The sequence below is a fragment of the Calliphora vicina genome, chromosome 3 (genome assembly GCF_958450345.1).
Source record: "Calliphora vicina chromosome 3, idCalVici1.1, whole genome shotgun sequence".
Classification (NCBI taxonomy): domain Eukaryota; kingdom Metazoa; phylum Arthropoda; class Insecta; order Diptera; family Calliphoridae; genus Calliphora; species Calliphora vicina.
In genome coordinates, this window is record NC_088782.1 from 18,091,919 (window position 1) to 18,106,822 (window position 14,904).

Sequence of the window (14,904 nt, forward strand, 5' to 3'; positions counted from 1 at the left end):
AAGCTTAAACTGTTCATTTTATTAATAATGAAAAAACCATCATTTGACCTTGAGCATTCATTCATCACCAGCCTCCCCATTCACATCAACATCATCAAAAAAACATTTGCGCAAATTCAAACAAATTTAGAATTTTAAAACTGTAAATTTCAATATACTTAAGAATTTGAAAATTTCTTAAGAAACCTGCCAAAATCTTGTATTGTAAATACAAACAAATATACAGACATACATATTTCCTAAAACAATGTGCACACATTAAATTTAAAACCAAAACAAAATCAAACAACAAACAAAATTAATTTTAAGAAATTTAAATATTTTTACGAATTGACCAAACAAGCAACAAAAAAATATAATAAAAGACACTAAAACGTCAACAAGCTATTTTTAAATTTTAAACATGTGCAGAATTTATAAAAGTTGTGATAGGAAATTTCATAAAATTGCAAAATCATAAATTATGTTCTACATACATATTTTGAAAGTGACAGGCCCCAACCAAAGTGTCAAAATTATAAAACTGAGTCATTGAACTGTTTGCGCTGATGGTGCGTGTGTTTTCAAACGCATAAAATTTGAATTTTTTACTAGATTTTTTAGTTTTGTTTTCAGTTGAAATTATTATTATGATCAATATTTTATTTATGAAATGATTTTATTTGTTTAGAGAGTATAAGAATAAAAGAGAGTGAGAGAGAGCGAGATATAGTTTGGTGCCAGTTATACTAGAGCTGTTAATTCTATAAAACTTTTATCGCTACACTTTGTAGTAAGGGTAGATTTAGTTCCGGCATAAGTTGGTGTCAAAGACAAAAGATAAGAGACTAAAACGAATAATGGAATACATAAAAATAAAGTTAAAATTAATGAAAACTAACACATAACTAGTGAATGGTCCTTCAGTGGTCCTTTAACATGACTTTAATATAACAGGAGGTAAAAAATTTACACCTCTGTCTAAGCAAGAAGTAGTTTCAAAATTCTTCATTGCTCATTATTAGCAAATATTTTTTCCATTTCTATCTCTCTTTTTCAAGCTCTTTTTTAATCTTATTCTAGTTTACTTGATAAACATTGACACATGTACGCAAAAAATTGATTTATTGCCGTAAATGTGTTTAATAAATTTTATGGCGGCTAAATACGAGGGCTGGGCAAACAATTTTTTTATGTTTATTTTTCATGTTTCAAGTTTAGAACAAAAATCTTCAAAAATTTTGGATTTTTTTTTTTGCAAATTTTCAGCTTTTATTTTGAAACATTTGTACAATATAAATCTATTCAAAGTATTGGTCATTGATAGCTATGACCTTTTCCCATCTTTCTGGCAACATATGAATTCTGAGCCAAAAGAACTGCTCATCTTTTAAGGCCAAGAACGAATCAAGCCAATATCAGATACTCTGTTCCAAAGTGAAGCGTCTGCCAGAGACAGCGTTCTGCATCGATCGAAACAAATAGTAGTCAGACGGGGAAAGGTCTGGACTATAAGGCGGGTGGGTGCAGCAAAACTTCCCAGCCACTTCATAATAAATAGTTTTCAAACTCCTTTTTTTCTACTTCTTTTTCAATAAAAAGTAGTATATCTACTGCTTTTTCAAAAAAAGTAGTATTTCTACTCCTTTTTTAAAAAAAGTAGTATTTCTACTACTTTTTTAAAAAAAGTAGTATTTCTACTCCTTTTTCAGAAAAGTAGTATTTCTACTCCTTTTTTTTAAAAATGTAGTAATTCTACTCTTTTTTAAAAAGTAGTATTTCTACTCCTTTTTTTTAAAAAAAGTAGTATTTCCTTTTTTTAAAAAAGTAGTATTTCTACTTCTTTTTTTTTAAAAAAGTAGTATTTCCTTTTTTTAAAAAAGTAGTATTTCTACTACTTTTTTTAAAAAAGTAGTATTTCTACTCCTTTTTCAAAAAAGTAGTAATTCTACTATTTTTTAAAAAGTAGTATTTCTACTCCTTTTTTTAAAAAAAGTAGTATTTCTACTCCTTTTTAAAAAAAAAGTATTTCTACTAATTTTTTTAAAAAAAGTAGTAATTCTACTCTTTTTTAAAAAAGTAGTATTTCTACTCCTTTTTTTAAAAAAGTAGTATTTCTACTACTTTTTTAAAAAAGTAGTATTTCTACTCCTTTTTAAAAAAAGTAGTATTTCTTACACCTTCTTTTTTAAAAAAGTAGTATTTCTACTCCTTTTTTTAAAAAAAGTAGTATTTCTACTCCTTTTTTTAAAAAAAGTAGTATTTCTACTCCTTTTTTTAAAAAAAGTAGTATTTCTACTCCTTTTTTTAAAAAAAGTAGTATTTCTACTCCTTTTTTTAAAAAAAGTAGTATTTCTACTCCTTTTTTTAAAAAAAAATAGTATTTCTACTCCTTTTTTTTAAAAAAAGTAGTATTTCTACTACTTTTTTTTTAAAAAGTAGTATTTCTACTACTTTTTTAAAAAAAGTAGTATTTCTACTCTTTTTCAAAAAAAGTAGTATTTCTACTACTTTTTTAAAAAAAGTAGTATTTCTACTACTTTTTTAAAAAAAGTATTATTTCTACTCTTTTTTCAAAAAAGTAGTATTTCTACTCCTTTTTAAAAAAAAGTAGTATTTCTACTCCTTTTTTTAAAAAAAGTAGTTTTTCTACTCCCTTTTTTTAAAAAAAGTAGTATTTCTACTCCTTTTTTTAAAAAAAGTAGTAGTTCTACAGCTATTGCAACATGTGGTCTAGCGTTCTCATGGTGCACAGTGGTTTAAAAAAGATTTTTTTGGAAAATAATTCGATATCTCGGGATCTGTTGGAGATATTGTTACGAAATTTCATGTGGTTGGAGCTGAGGTGTTTTCGCATTGATATACATTCAAACTCAGCTTCCTACCGCTAATGGGGATCAGTGCGTAGCCCCTAAAATTTGTCACCTCAGGTATAAATTAAAAAAAAAATCGTCAAAAATCCATTTATGATCCGAATGAGCTGAAATTTAGAATATAAATAGTCTTTTAGAAGATCTATAAAAAATACTCATACATGTGTACGCTATCTCTATTAATTGAAGAGATATTAAGGTTTATTGATTTTTTTTTTTAATTTGCTTGATCTTTTTATGGTTTTTTAGATATGGCGGGCAGGCGGGGGTTGGAAATTTATTTTTAAAATATCAGCTATATTGGCAATAAAATTCTAAATAAAATAAAACAAAACTTGCTAACAGTCATCTCATACCTATAAAAAGTTCTATGCATCCAAAGTTGCAACATGTAAAAAGATTCGTTTCCCAAAAAAGTTCATATACTTTTTCCTTTTATAGAAAAAAATATTCTTCGGGACTATATAAAATTTGTATATGATCCGAAAAGAAAACTTAATGCAAAAGCGTGTGAAGACCTAACCAAAATTGGCCAATTTAAAAAAAAAAAAATTTAGGTTTGAGTAAAAAATTCTAAAAAGATCGGTGCGATCTTCGAAAATCCACCATATTTATATAACCCTATATGTTGGCTAGACTCCTACTAAGCTTTTTTACTATCTCACGGTAAATAACATCACAGTAGGCACTTTTCTATAAAAACTCAGTTTTTGGAATACATTTTCCCCTTTTTAGGAATTTTGGTATTTGAAAATAAAAAAAACAAAAATTATAATGCTATTGATTTAACAACATTTGGGTCTATACTGATTCCAAATTTTGTTATGATATCTTTAACTGGTAAAATTTTACATTAATACAAATTTTATATTTTTCTTCGTGGAAAATCACTATATTATAATTTTTTTAGTTTTTAAGATAAATGACGCCCCAAAATTTATAAAATTTTTCAAGTTTACCAAAATATCAATCTTCAAGTCCTAAGATTTTCACCAATATCAAATACTTATATAAAAAGCTTTTATTTACTTCCCAGAAGTTCCACAAACCTTGCACCCTTTGAAAAAAATTTACGTTTTTTCATATATTTCAAAATTGTAGGTTACACCACTTTTGTGCTGATGGCCTCTTATGTATAACACTCTACTTTGACTTATCTAGCCAACCTCGTTAAAATTACGCTAAATTGTTTCAATAGATAAGAGTATTTTAGTGTGAACAATACTACAATTTCTGTGAAGTGCTTTCAACGTTAAGAAAAACACTTAAAATAGTTTATTTATATTTTCAGTTAACACAACGCGCAAGCCGTTTTAAGTTTGTAACCAAAAACCAACAGAAATTCCTAAATAAATCAAACAGTTTTAAAAAGTAAAGAAAATAATCCTTTGGAAAAGAAAAATTTGCATTCATCAATAAATAATTGGAAAATCTTAATTATATTCTCACACTAAAACAATATCATTTATTATTTTATAAAAAAAGAATAATAGAAAATAAAATACGCCAACAAAATCTGATAAACAAGTGTTTGGCTGATAAGAAAAGCAAAACAAAACAAGCAAAAAAGTAAGAATGTTTAAAGAAAACAGAATACAAAAAAACTCAATATTATTAATTTAAAAAATTGTCAACATGTTTATCTAAAAAATTCACACACATATACTAAGACAATTTAAAGACAAGTGGAGACATAGATACTGGCATATTCTTAAATGTAGACAGACAGTTAGAAATTTATAAAATACTGTAACAAAAAGTTAGCAATAAATTTTTGTAGAATTATGATTTTTTAAAGAATTTATGACAAAATTGCAGGAATATACATAAATTTCTTATAATTACAAACAGAGGAACATAAATTTGTTATAATTAGAAACATTTGGATTTTTAGTTATTAAGGGAGTTTCACTTTAAATATATTAGCTACAATTACTGATAACACAGGGGTCAACAAATGAAGAAACAATTCTGGTGACGAGATAAAATTAGTGGTTTTGTATTTGTGGTTATTGGTAACAAACGTTTTTAAATTGTTTTCCTACGTGCAGCTTTGGATCTACCTTAAATTTCAATACTGGCTGTCATAAGTACATTAGTGTGCCCGTTTTGTACAGAAATAAACATAATTCTATACACAATATATCCTCATAATGTTGGTGTAGAAGCTTCATGAATTATCTAACGGACAAAACTAGAAGGCTCCATTTCTAGAGCTTTCGGCGCCTTAATGTTCATCATGATGTAATAAGTAAGGGGAGAGCGTTTCGACAACAAACACAATATTTCTTGCTGACAAGTGCAAAATTTAATTTGTCAAATAAAAAATAAACAAATTTTATTTTTGCATATTAACTAACAACGGTTTAATAGTGCTTTATCCAAATTTCATTATATGAAATCTTTTTATTCACATTTTCATTCATGTTTTTTGATTTAAAATTTTTTTTCTTTGAAAATAAAATTTATTATTTTTCAAAATAAAATCAGTTTGACAAAACCCAAGCACTTTCAAAATACATAAATTAAGATCAGCTTTGTTGTTGATTTCACCTTAGTGCATCCTGATATTCATGTTAGTAGGGTTCTATTGCTGACTTTTCGACCTTTTGACTTTTTCCGATTTTTAAAAAGTCGACTTTTGGTAGTTTATGAAAAGTCGACTTTTCGAACTTTCGACTTTTTAGTTAATCGATTTTTTTTGACTATTTTCGACTTTTTTAAACTTTTTACCATTTCTTGTAAAAAATACATGGTTTCTACATTTATTGATGCGCCTTTTGTAATGTTTAGCAATAAAAATTAAATTTATCAAGGCGATAATAGTTAGAATAATGTTGTAAGAATTTTGTGTAGAAAAAAGCTTTATTTTATAAACATTTATTTATTTATTATTTTTATAACTTTTATCGACTATTCGACTTTTATCGACTATTTTCGACTTTTATCGACTATTCGACTTTTGAGATAACATAATCGATTGTTCGACTTTTTTCCGACCAAAAAGTCGATTTCGACTTTTCGACTTTTTTCAGTAAATAGTCGATTGTTCGAACAATCGACTTATAGAACCCTACATGTTAGCAGCTTTGACAGTTAATGTTGGCAGTACTGTGCTGTCCACTTAAGACAATGTATACAAAAGCTGTTGGATGTGGAAAGCCGTGTTAAAATCGCTAAATTCAACTTGATAGTGCAATTTCGTAACAATATACAGACGTGTAAATAATAATACCTTAGAATATTAAACAAATTTTTAAAAATTTTTTGAAATAATTGTTAATTGACAGACCTGTAGATTGTATAAGGCTTTCATTGAATTTTTAAGGCGTCTGACTAAAAAAGATTATAAATTATATCTGAAGGGTATTTCAATAGGGAATTCCGAACTTTGACAGTTGATAGATGCCATATTTTTGAAGCTACATCTGTCGAATTTTCTGTAATTTATTCAGTTTGTTTCAACAACTCAGCATGGACGGATATAGCGTTGAAAACACTTGCGATTTGAGGGCATGGTCATTTCACATGGAAGTGATGTGTATTGAGCACCGAGATCGTGTGATTTTATCCCAATACACTTTTTCTTGTAGGGTTTTCTTAAGTTGCAGGTCTTTGAGAATAAGCCACAAACCACATCGGCCCTCAAAAGCAACATAATGCATTCCATCGGTTAAATTCAGTCTGATTTATGTACCAGAGTCATCAAAAATTGGACATTTCGGCTAAGCGCCACCAATCGAAGACCTTTCAAGAGCAAAAAGATGTCTATGATATTTTTTTCTTTTATTTAAATTAATGGTAGCAAGCGCTTTATATTGTTTATTATTAATTGGAAAATCATTCTAACTTTATGGCAGATACTTTAACCCTTCCTAAGACTTTAGCACTTTTACACCCATTTTCTCAATATCTGGTTATCGTTTTTCGTAACGATAAACCTCTAATTAACATTTTATCGTCACGATAAAAAATAACCAGAGATGAAGAAAATGGGGGTTAGATTTTAAGTTCAGTTTCATAATGTTCGGCTAGTGGTGTATTAATCCAAAATCATTTGGAAAAATAATGTAGAAAGTCGTTTCCAAGAAAATTGTCATTGAGATAGTTTTGTCCAAATTTTTTTTTACAAATTTTTACTCGAAAATAAATTTATTCGATTAATCGACAATTATTGATCGAATAATTTTTCATACAAAATTTAAAAAAATTATTCGAATAAAAAAATATTTTTTCCCCGATTATTCGAATAATTTTTATTCGAATCAAAAAATTAATTTATCAGTTTCTCATATTAGTTTTCACTATATATCTGAGAGGCTCTTTTGAATCATCAGATGTTAAGTCAGGTTCTTATATTGTAAAAATGTTAAGGAATATATTGAAAATAGCTGAATTAAAAACCTTTCTGATCAGTTTGGACTTTCTTCAGCATTAAAAAGATGCATTTAATGATCCGCTACGATCATTAAATGCATTCTTGTGTCTTTGCTGACATTTGTAAATATCATCTCTTCAACTTACATTATTGAGATATATTGCGGTAATTTTGTTAAATGTAACATCTTAATAATAAGAAAATTATAGATTATGTTTATCGAAGAATGCTGACGAAAGTCTTAGAGGACCAAAAACCAGAACTCTAAAACCAGTTTTTTAAAATTAAGCTTTAAAATAATTAAAATAAAAGAACTTTAGCCTGTGTAAACTTCTTTTTTATGGATAATAACAAATAATTTCAAATGTTTTGTTTTAAACAATATAAAAAAGTTAATATTTCAAGGCCCTTGCCTTATATTTTTTAATATAAAAAAAATCAATAATTTTTCTCTTTTCTCTCTTTTGCAACAGGTCGTTAATAGCAGTACAACAACACGTGTTGAAAAGAAATCACGTTTACATCACATAACGTCCTCCTCATCATCGTCGTCCTCCTCATCCACCTCCACAGAAATGAAAGCGGCAGCTTTGAAACGCGATATGAGCGAATTTAAAAATTCCATGTCAGAAATCAATGATTTGGCCCTGGGCCGCAGCAACACACCCGCCCTAACAGGATCCACGGGTACCCTCAGTCATCAGCCACCCTCCATTAACGATCTCAGCAACTTAAATGCCCTCAATAGTTCAGATGCCATAAATAAGCTTAAGAAAAAGTGAGTCCCTTAAGCTAAACATAACAAATAAACCTATTTTCATAAATAATTGCTCTTTCTTTTAATAGATTACGCTCCTCTCTGGAGAATATTGTTGATGGTAATAGTGAACCTCATATAACATTTCCCGATGACCATGAACACGATGATGATCATATGAATTTAAATATGGACCTAGTGAAAGCCTCAAATCAATTGTCCACAAATGGTTTGAGTGGTTCCAAGGGCACCCTTGTTGACACCGTCAAATTCGAAGAGAAACGCACCAAAACAGAGTCCAAAACTAAGGTGGTGGCGGATGGTTTTAGTTCGGAACAGGCCACTAGTAATTTGGCCGAAAGTAAACGTTTGCAAACGGGCGATATTGACTATCAACAGGCGAAGGCGGCGGCAGCTTCACGCAATCGCATGGAGGTTGATGGTGTCAAGACAGAGGAAAATGCTGCTGTTATACATGTAAGTACTAGTGATATTTTTTCTAAGGTTCTTAACAAAAAAAAAAAGGTCTGTTCAAGCAACTAAATTTAGATTAATTTGTTTATGATTTTAGCTTAACGTTTTAAAAGCAAAACCAACTCAATTATCGGTCTTATTATCCTGTTCCTAATTGGCGAAAGTATTCGAAATGTTTAGCACCATTTCTTACAAACATTCGAGAACGACAAAATATTCATGTTTATGGCAGCAAAACCTTCATTCTCGGAGATTCATGAACGAACGATATCGATAATTTGCATAATATTACAAACATTCATTATTTTAAAAATTCTTTACAAACTCTCGGAACATTATCGCGAGTTATTCAGTATTATGAACATTCACAATTTCCAAAAATTATCAAGAGATAATTTTATCAATATTTTTGTGTGAGAAGTTTCTTAAAAGGGAATAAATTTTGAATGAGTTGTCAAAATCCTTTATGAAAAAGTATTAGTACAAAAGCTGGATGTAAAAACATAGCTTTTTCTTAAAAAGCTTTTTTTTAATTTCATCCCATTATGTCTACCGCTATGAGCTAAACTTTTTTTGAGATGTTTCGAATAAATGTTCGATGGGTATAAAAAAAGCTTTTTCTTAATATCTCTTAACATCCCTTTATGTCTACCTCATTGACCTAAGCTTTTGAAAGCTTTTTCCCACCCTAGTCCTAGCAAAAATAACCAACTGATAATGATGCAATTTTCCATGTAGATCTGCTAATACACAGTAGCCTATGCAACATTTATTATTATCTTTATGGCGAGATAATCTGCCGCATATAGAAACAAAAATTAAAGTTAATAAAAATATTACAATAAATTCCTTTGATAACAAAAATATCACGTAAATATTTCGCCTAAAAACAACCCCTCAAAGTCATTAACCCATATGGGGGCGTTTCAAACGCAAAGTTCAAACTATCAAGGCAACCAGTAGTAAATTGTAAAAAAACTTACGTCATTTTACAACATATAAATACTTGTAATAGATTAACAAATTTAGTTATACTCTCTCATATAACAAACAAAAATAACTAATAATTTTTTGTATTTAGTAAATAAATTATAAATTTCCCATGACTTACTAAGTACCTAGTTGTGGGAAGAGTGTGAAATATTAGTGAACAAAGTGGGTGGCTGTTGCTTGGTTTGGTGTATCCTAACGACCTAATTGTAGTATTATAACTTAAGGTGGGGTCAGACGGTAGGTATTGTGACATGTATCCTGACATTTTTTCACATGTACATACCGTGTGATCCATATGAAACTCTGTGTATGTAAAATACACGTGTATGCCTTATGACATTTAGAGCATGTGCTATTTTAGAGTGTTTAATCATGTGTATTTTGAAATACAACAAAATATATTAAAAATATTCCTTATGTTTTAAAAATGTATTATTAAATAACAATTCAATAAACTAATATAACACACAATTACATACATATGTACGAATACATATAAAAATACATATGGAATACATGCCGTCTGATCCCACATTTAGTAACAGTGGCACAAAATTACCTAAAATTTAGTTAATTCTTCAAGATTTTTAAATTTTATTAACGTTTTTAAGATGTTTAACATGCCGTAACTGAGCATTTTTTTCAATATGAATTATTGAAACCAAACATCATCAATAATAGATTAAAACATGTGACCGACGATAATTAAGACTATAAACCATGCATTACAAAGCTACTTGTAAATAATGCAGATGGCTTATAGCAGGCGTTACAAAGTGTGTTACTCAGTAATGGCTTATTATTACCGGAAGAAGTGCATTAGTTGGGAATTTGCTACGAATGCACTTTTTTTCAACGCCATTTATTCAAATAAACAAAAATTTATAATATTTGAACAGTGTAAAGGTAACTGTAGCATATATTGTAGGCCTGACTGAGTACTTTATAAGCAGCTTTTTATAACTTACTTACAACTTCCCAGCTGTTAAGCAAGTAGTCAATGTATTCCTTATAGACAGTAACTGTCACTAATGTTTGATCACTTGGCTGACTCCAATTTATATATTTTGGGCCATTTGACACGTATGTGCCCTTTTAAGTGAAGAAGTCAATTGGTTACTTTACATACCCCAGGTAATCTAGCCTGTAGTCAAATGCCACTTAAGTGTCTCTAAATAATCTAGAGTGTAGTCACTTTAAACCAGTGGTACGCAAAAAGAGGCATTTAATTTGTGTGCTCTTTTGGGTAAAAAATAAAATATCCACAACAACATCAAGAAACTGAATGAATTGTGTGTATTTTTACGCTCTTTTGTTCACATTCGGGTTGTTTGACGAAAATCATCGTAACCTCAACAATATGAACGCCTACCATGGCTTTAAACATTTTGTGAGAAATTCGTACAAACTAGTTTTATACAAATTGCGTTGATATATTTCTCATACAGTTTATTTTCTTTTTGCTTAAATATACTGCAATCCCATGTAATCTAGCGTAGAGTCAATTGGCACTCAAGTGTCTCTAAGTAACCAATAGTGTAGTCACTTTAAACGTTTGTTTTGTACAGCCTTTCAGAAAGTAGTTATGTTACCCAACAGAAGTAATCTATTAGAGAGTTGTAGGAGGAAGAAATCGGTTATTGGACTGACTATTTAAGGTAAATAACACCCGCCAGTAACCAGTAAGGTAGCTAGTAAGGTAACTAACTCACTTTATGCAACCGGTAAGTGGACTTGCTATCAGACAGCCTCTTTGTAATCAAAAAGGGAAAATTGACCCCCTGCTAAAATAACTAGTCACGTAACTTGTTATGTAAATTGTTGTCACCCTAAATGATAGGTGAAATCATAAATTCGAGACAGTCTAGAATAGCTGGATTCTTAACGTATACCAATCGATTCAGAATCTATTTTTGAGATGATTTATTGATGTCCGTCCTTCCGTCTGTCCATTCAAATAAACCTTGTAATCAAACTATAGCTCGCAGTTTTAAAGAATATAAAAAAAATTAACGAGAGACTTTCAATTGAGCCAAGGACGAATCCTATTGAAAAAGGTTTGAAATTTGGGCCATTTTTTACCTAGTTATATTTTATTAGAAATAAAATTGTGGTACTTTTTTTTGGAAAGGTATATTTTTATAAATTTCTTAATTTTCACTTTTGACGGCAATTAAATTCAAAATTTTTTTTAATGCTCATTATTTGCATAAATATTTTAACATCCTAGTTTATTCTGAACAAAATCAGTTCATTGTTTTTTAAATTGTTGGTAAAAAAACAAAGTTGTGGTACTTTTTCTGAAAAGGGAAATTTAAAATTTCTTAATTTTTTTTATATTTCTCTTTTAATAGCAATTAATTTAAAAATTTTGTTTTAAATCTTAATCACTTGAATAAGTATTGTGAAATTCTTCTCAATTATTATTTAAACCAGCTATCATTAATTTAAATTGTTTGCAAAATACCAAAGTTATGGTACTTCTTCTAAATAGGGAAATTTTATAAATTTCTTAATTTTTCCCTTTGGCGTCATATAATTTGAACAATTTGTTTGAAATGCTTATCAATAAAATAAATATTATAATATCCTGGTTAATTCTGAACAAAATGAGTTATCATTCATTAAAATTGTTGGATAAATGCTAAAATTGTGGTACTTTTTCTGAACAAGAAAATTTCATAATTTTACTATTTTCCTAATTTATAATTAATATTTTCCAAATTTAGTTTGAAACGATTATTACTTGTAAAGATATTCTAAAATTCTAATTTATTGTGAATAATATCAGTTATGTTTCAATCAAATTGTTATTAAAATGTCTAAGTAAAGGTACTTTTTTTAAGCCGGGAAATATAAAATTCAAATTTTTTGTAAACAAAAGCCAATTATCCTAATCAGAAACATTAAAATAACTTTAGCTTTCTACTACAAATTAGGATTTAGGAATATTTATTCAAAACTTGTTTATTTCAAATAAAAATTTTTTTTAAAAAAATTTTGAAAAAAATTTAACTTTTTTAATTTTCCCGGCTTTGAAAAAGTATTTACACTTAAGGTACAGCCTCTCATAGTAAATATTTACTCAATAAAGCTTAACCATTATTTCTAGGAAAAATTCGTTTCACTCTGATTGCTTATACAAACATTTGGTAAGCGCAAACAGTATAAAATAATATATTTACACAGCCAGACATACAACTTACACTTAGCGTACAGTCACACATAGTAAATGTTTACTCAATAAAGCGTAACCTCTACTTCTAGGACAAATTCATTGGACGTTGTTTACTCTTACAAATGTTTGGTAAGATCAAACACAGTTTAAATACTTTGTGAAAAATATGGGCCATGTGTGATTATTATTTGAATTTTTGAAACCCAGTGTAATTATTGTTAATTAAATAAAATTTTTGCCAGTATTCCAAATAAAAACCTGTTACATGCATCCTTGGGGAACAAAAGCTTCAACACTTCAAGCAGGGTATTTTCATAACCTCTATTGACCCACAACAAAGAATGTGGTTGGTTGGCTGTTATCGCCTGCCTGCAAAAAGGGTGTGTAATAAAAAATATTAAACTACGACAAGTACTTTCATCTATATACATAAGTATTGTATGTATTTGGTTGGAGTATTTTCTTTTAGTTTTTGGTTTTAGCTTTAACTGAATTACACAAATTTTGCTAAAACACGCAACGCCCCAAATAGTCTTTGATATTCCAGCTAACAACCAGTTGGCTCGTAACAACCAAATAACTTAAACAACACGCAATTTAAGGATTTTTTTTTATATATTTTTTTTCCATTTAACAAGTGTGTGTTTTAACAAATAGAAAAAAATGTATTAAACGTGTAATAAAGGACATTTTTAGAAAAAAAAAAACTGAAACACTAAATTCCTTAATAAAAGTCAAACAGAAAACTAAAACAACTATAATAATTAAAATTTAGAGAAAGTGAAAATTTGTTATTTAGTTTTATATGTGAAAAAAGAAAAAAAAAACAAAATAAATTTATTACTGGAAAAAATAAATAAAAATCCTTTGAGTCAGGCGATAATATTGATTTTATTTTCTACTCTCTTTCTCTTTTTAATGTCTTAAAGAGAGTTGATTTAACAAAAGGATTCCAAAAAGGACTTATTTATTATAGTTTTCAACATGTTTCGTTGTCAAGTTCAGTTGTGTTAAATAATAGTTGTTCCAAACTCTTGTTAATTTTCTAAAATCTTATTAGTTTAATAATGTTTTGCTGTTAAATAGTTGTAAAATATTAGACAATGTTTAGTTCAAAATTATTATTATTTTATTGTTGTTCATCAATAACGGCGACCTCTACCAAACATATTCTGCGTCCCAGAATAATGTTTTACTCGAAACACACACGTCATAAATCGTTATTGAAAAAATTAAAGGTAAATATTTTTATATAAGTGCCATAAAATCTATTGCTTGTTATTATTAATTTGTTAAGCAGTAGCAGCGATAAAAGAAAGGAGGAAACCAGGGGAAACATTAATGTGAAAAATTTTGGGAAGATTAAATTACTTTAACAAAACAAATACTTGTTACTGGGCTACAAAAAAAGAAAAGGTTTTATATATCGAGCCCTTAGCGCCAAATTATCGTAAGCGACATTTTTAAAATTTTTGTTTTATTGCAGAAATTAAAATTTTATGGACCGACTGATGTTTTAGCATTCTCAGAATATCAAAATTGTTAATTATATCAAAAATATAGGGGGTAAGATTTTATCGTAAGTCAGTGTTTATATTTTACAGAAAACAAATTTTATCGTAAGCGACACAGTGGTAAGAGAGCTATATTCGGCTGTGCCGAATCTTATATACCCTTCACCAAATTTTACTTTAAAATAAATTTGTTTAAATATTTTTAGGTAAACAAAATTTTATTTTTTTTTTAATTGTTTTTAAACATTTTTTTTTAATTTTTTTAAAAATTTTTTTTTACAATTTTTTTTACAAATTTTTTTAAAAATTTTTTTTTTTAAATTTATGACAAAAAAAATGTTTTGATAAAAAAAAATTCGGGTTAAAAAATATTTTTCCCGATTTTGACCCATTGTAGGTCCAACTTACTATGGTCTTAAATACGTCGTTGCAAAGGTCTTTGAAATATCTATCGTTAGATATCCATATTGTCTATATTAATGACTTAGTAATCCAGATATAAATCGAAAATAGGTCAAAAATCGAGGTTGTCCCGGTTTTTTGCTCATATCTCCGTTATTTATGGACCGATTTTGCTGATTTTAAATAGCAAACTTCTCGATAGCATGTCTGACAGAATTATTGAAGATTTGGATCCCGAAGATATTGATTTCAACAGACAGACAGACGGACATGGCTTAATCGACTCCGCTATCTATAGGATCCAGAATATATATACTTTATAGGGTCGGAAATGAAAAATGTAGAAATTACAAACG

General features: G+C 28.4%; 1 protein-coding gene across 10 annotated transcripts in view; it reads left to right on the top strand.

Moving 5' to 3' along the window:
• Sarm (sterile alpha and armadillo motif) overlaps window positions 1-14,904 on the top strand; it is a 199,581-nt gene that overhangs the window by 150,890 nt on the left and 33,787 nt on the right. For all 10 annotated transcript variants that reach the window (XM_065502918.1, XM_065502917.1, XM_065502919.1 and 7 more), the window contains 2 exons: window positions 7,704-8,008; window positions 8,077-8,464. In XM_065502918.1, the coding sequence (XP_065358990.1) occupies window positions 7,704-8,008; window positions 8,077-8,464 (693 nt within the window). The remainder of the gene's footprint in view (window positions 1-7,703; window positions 8,009-8,076; window positions 8,465-14,904) is intronic.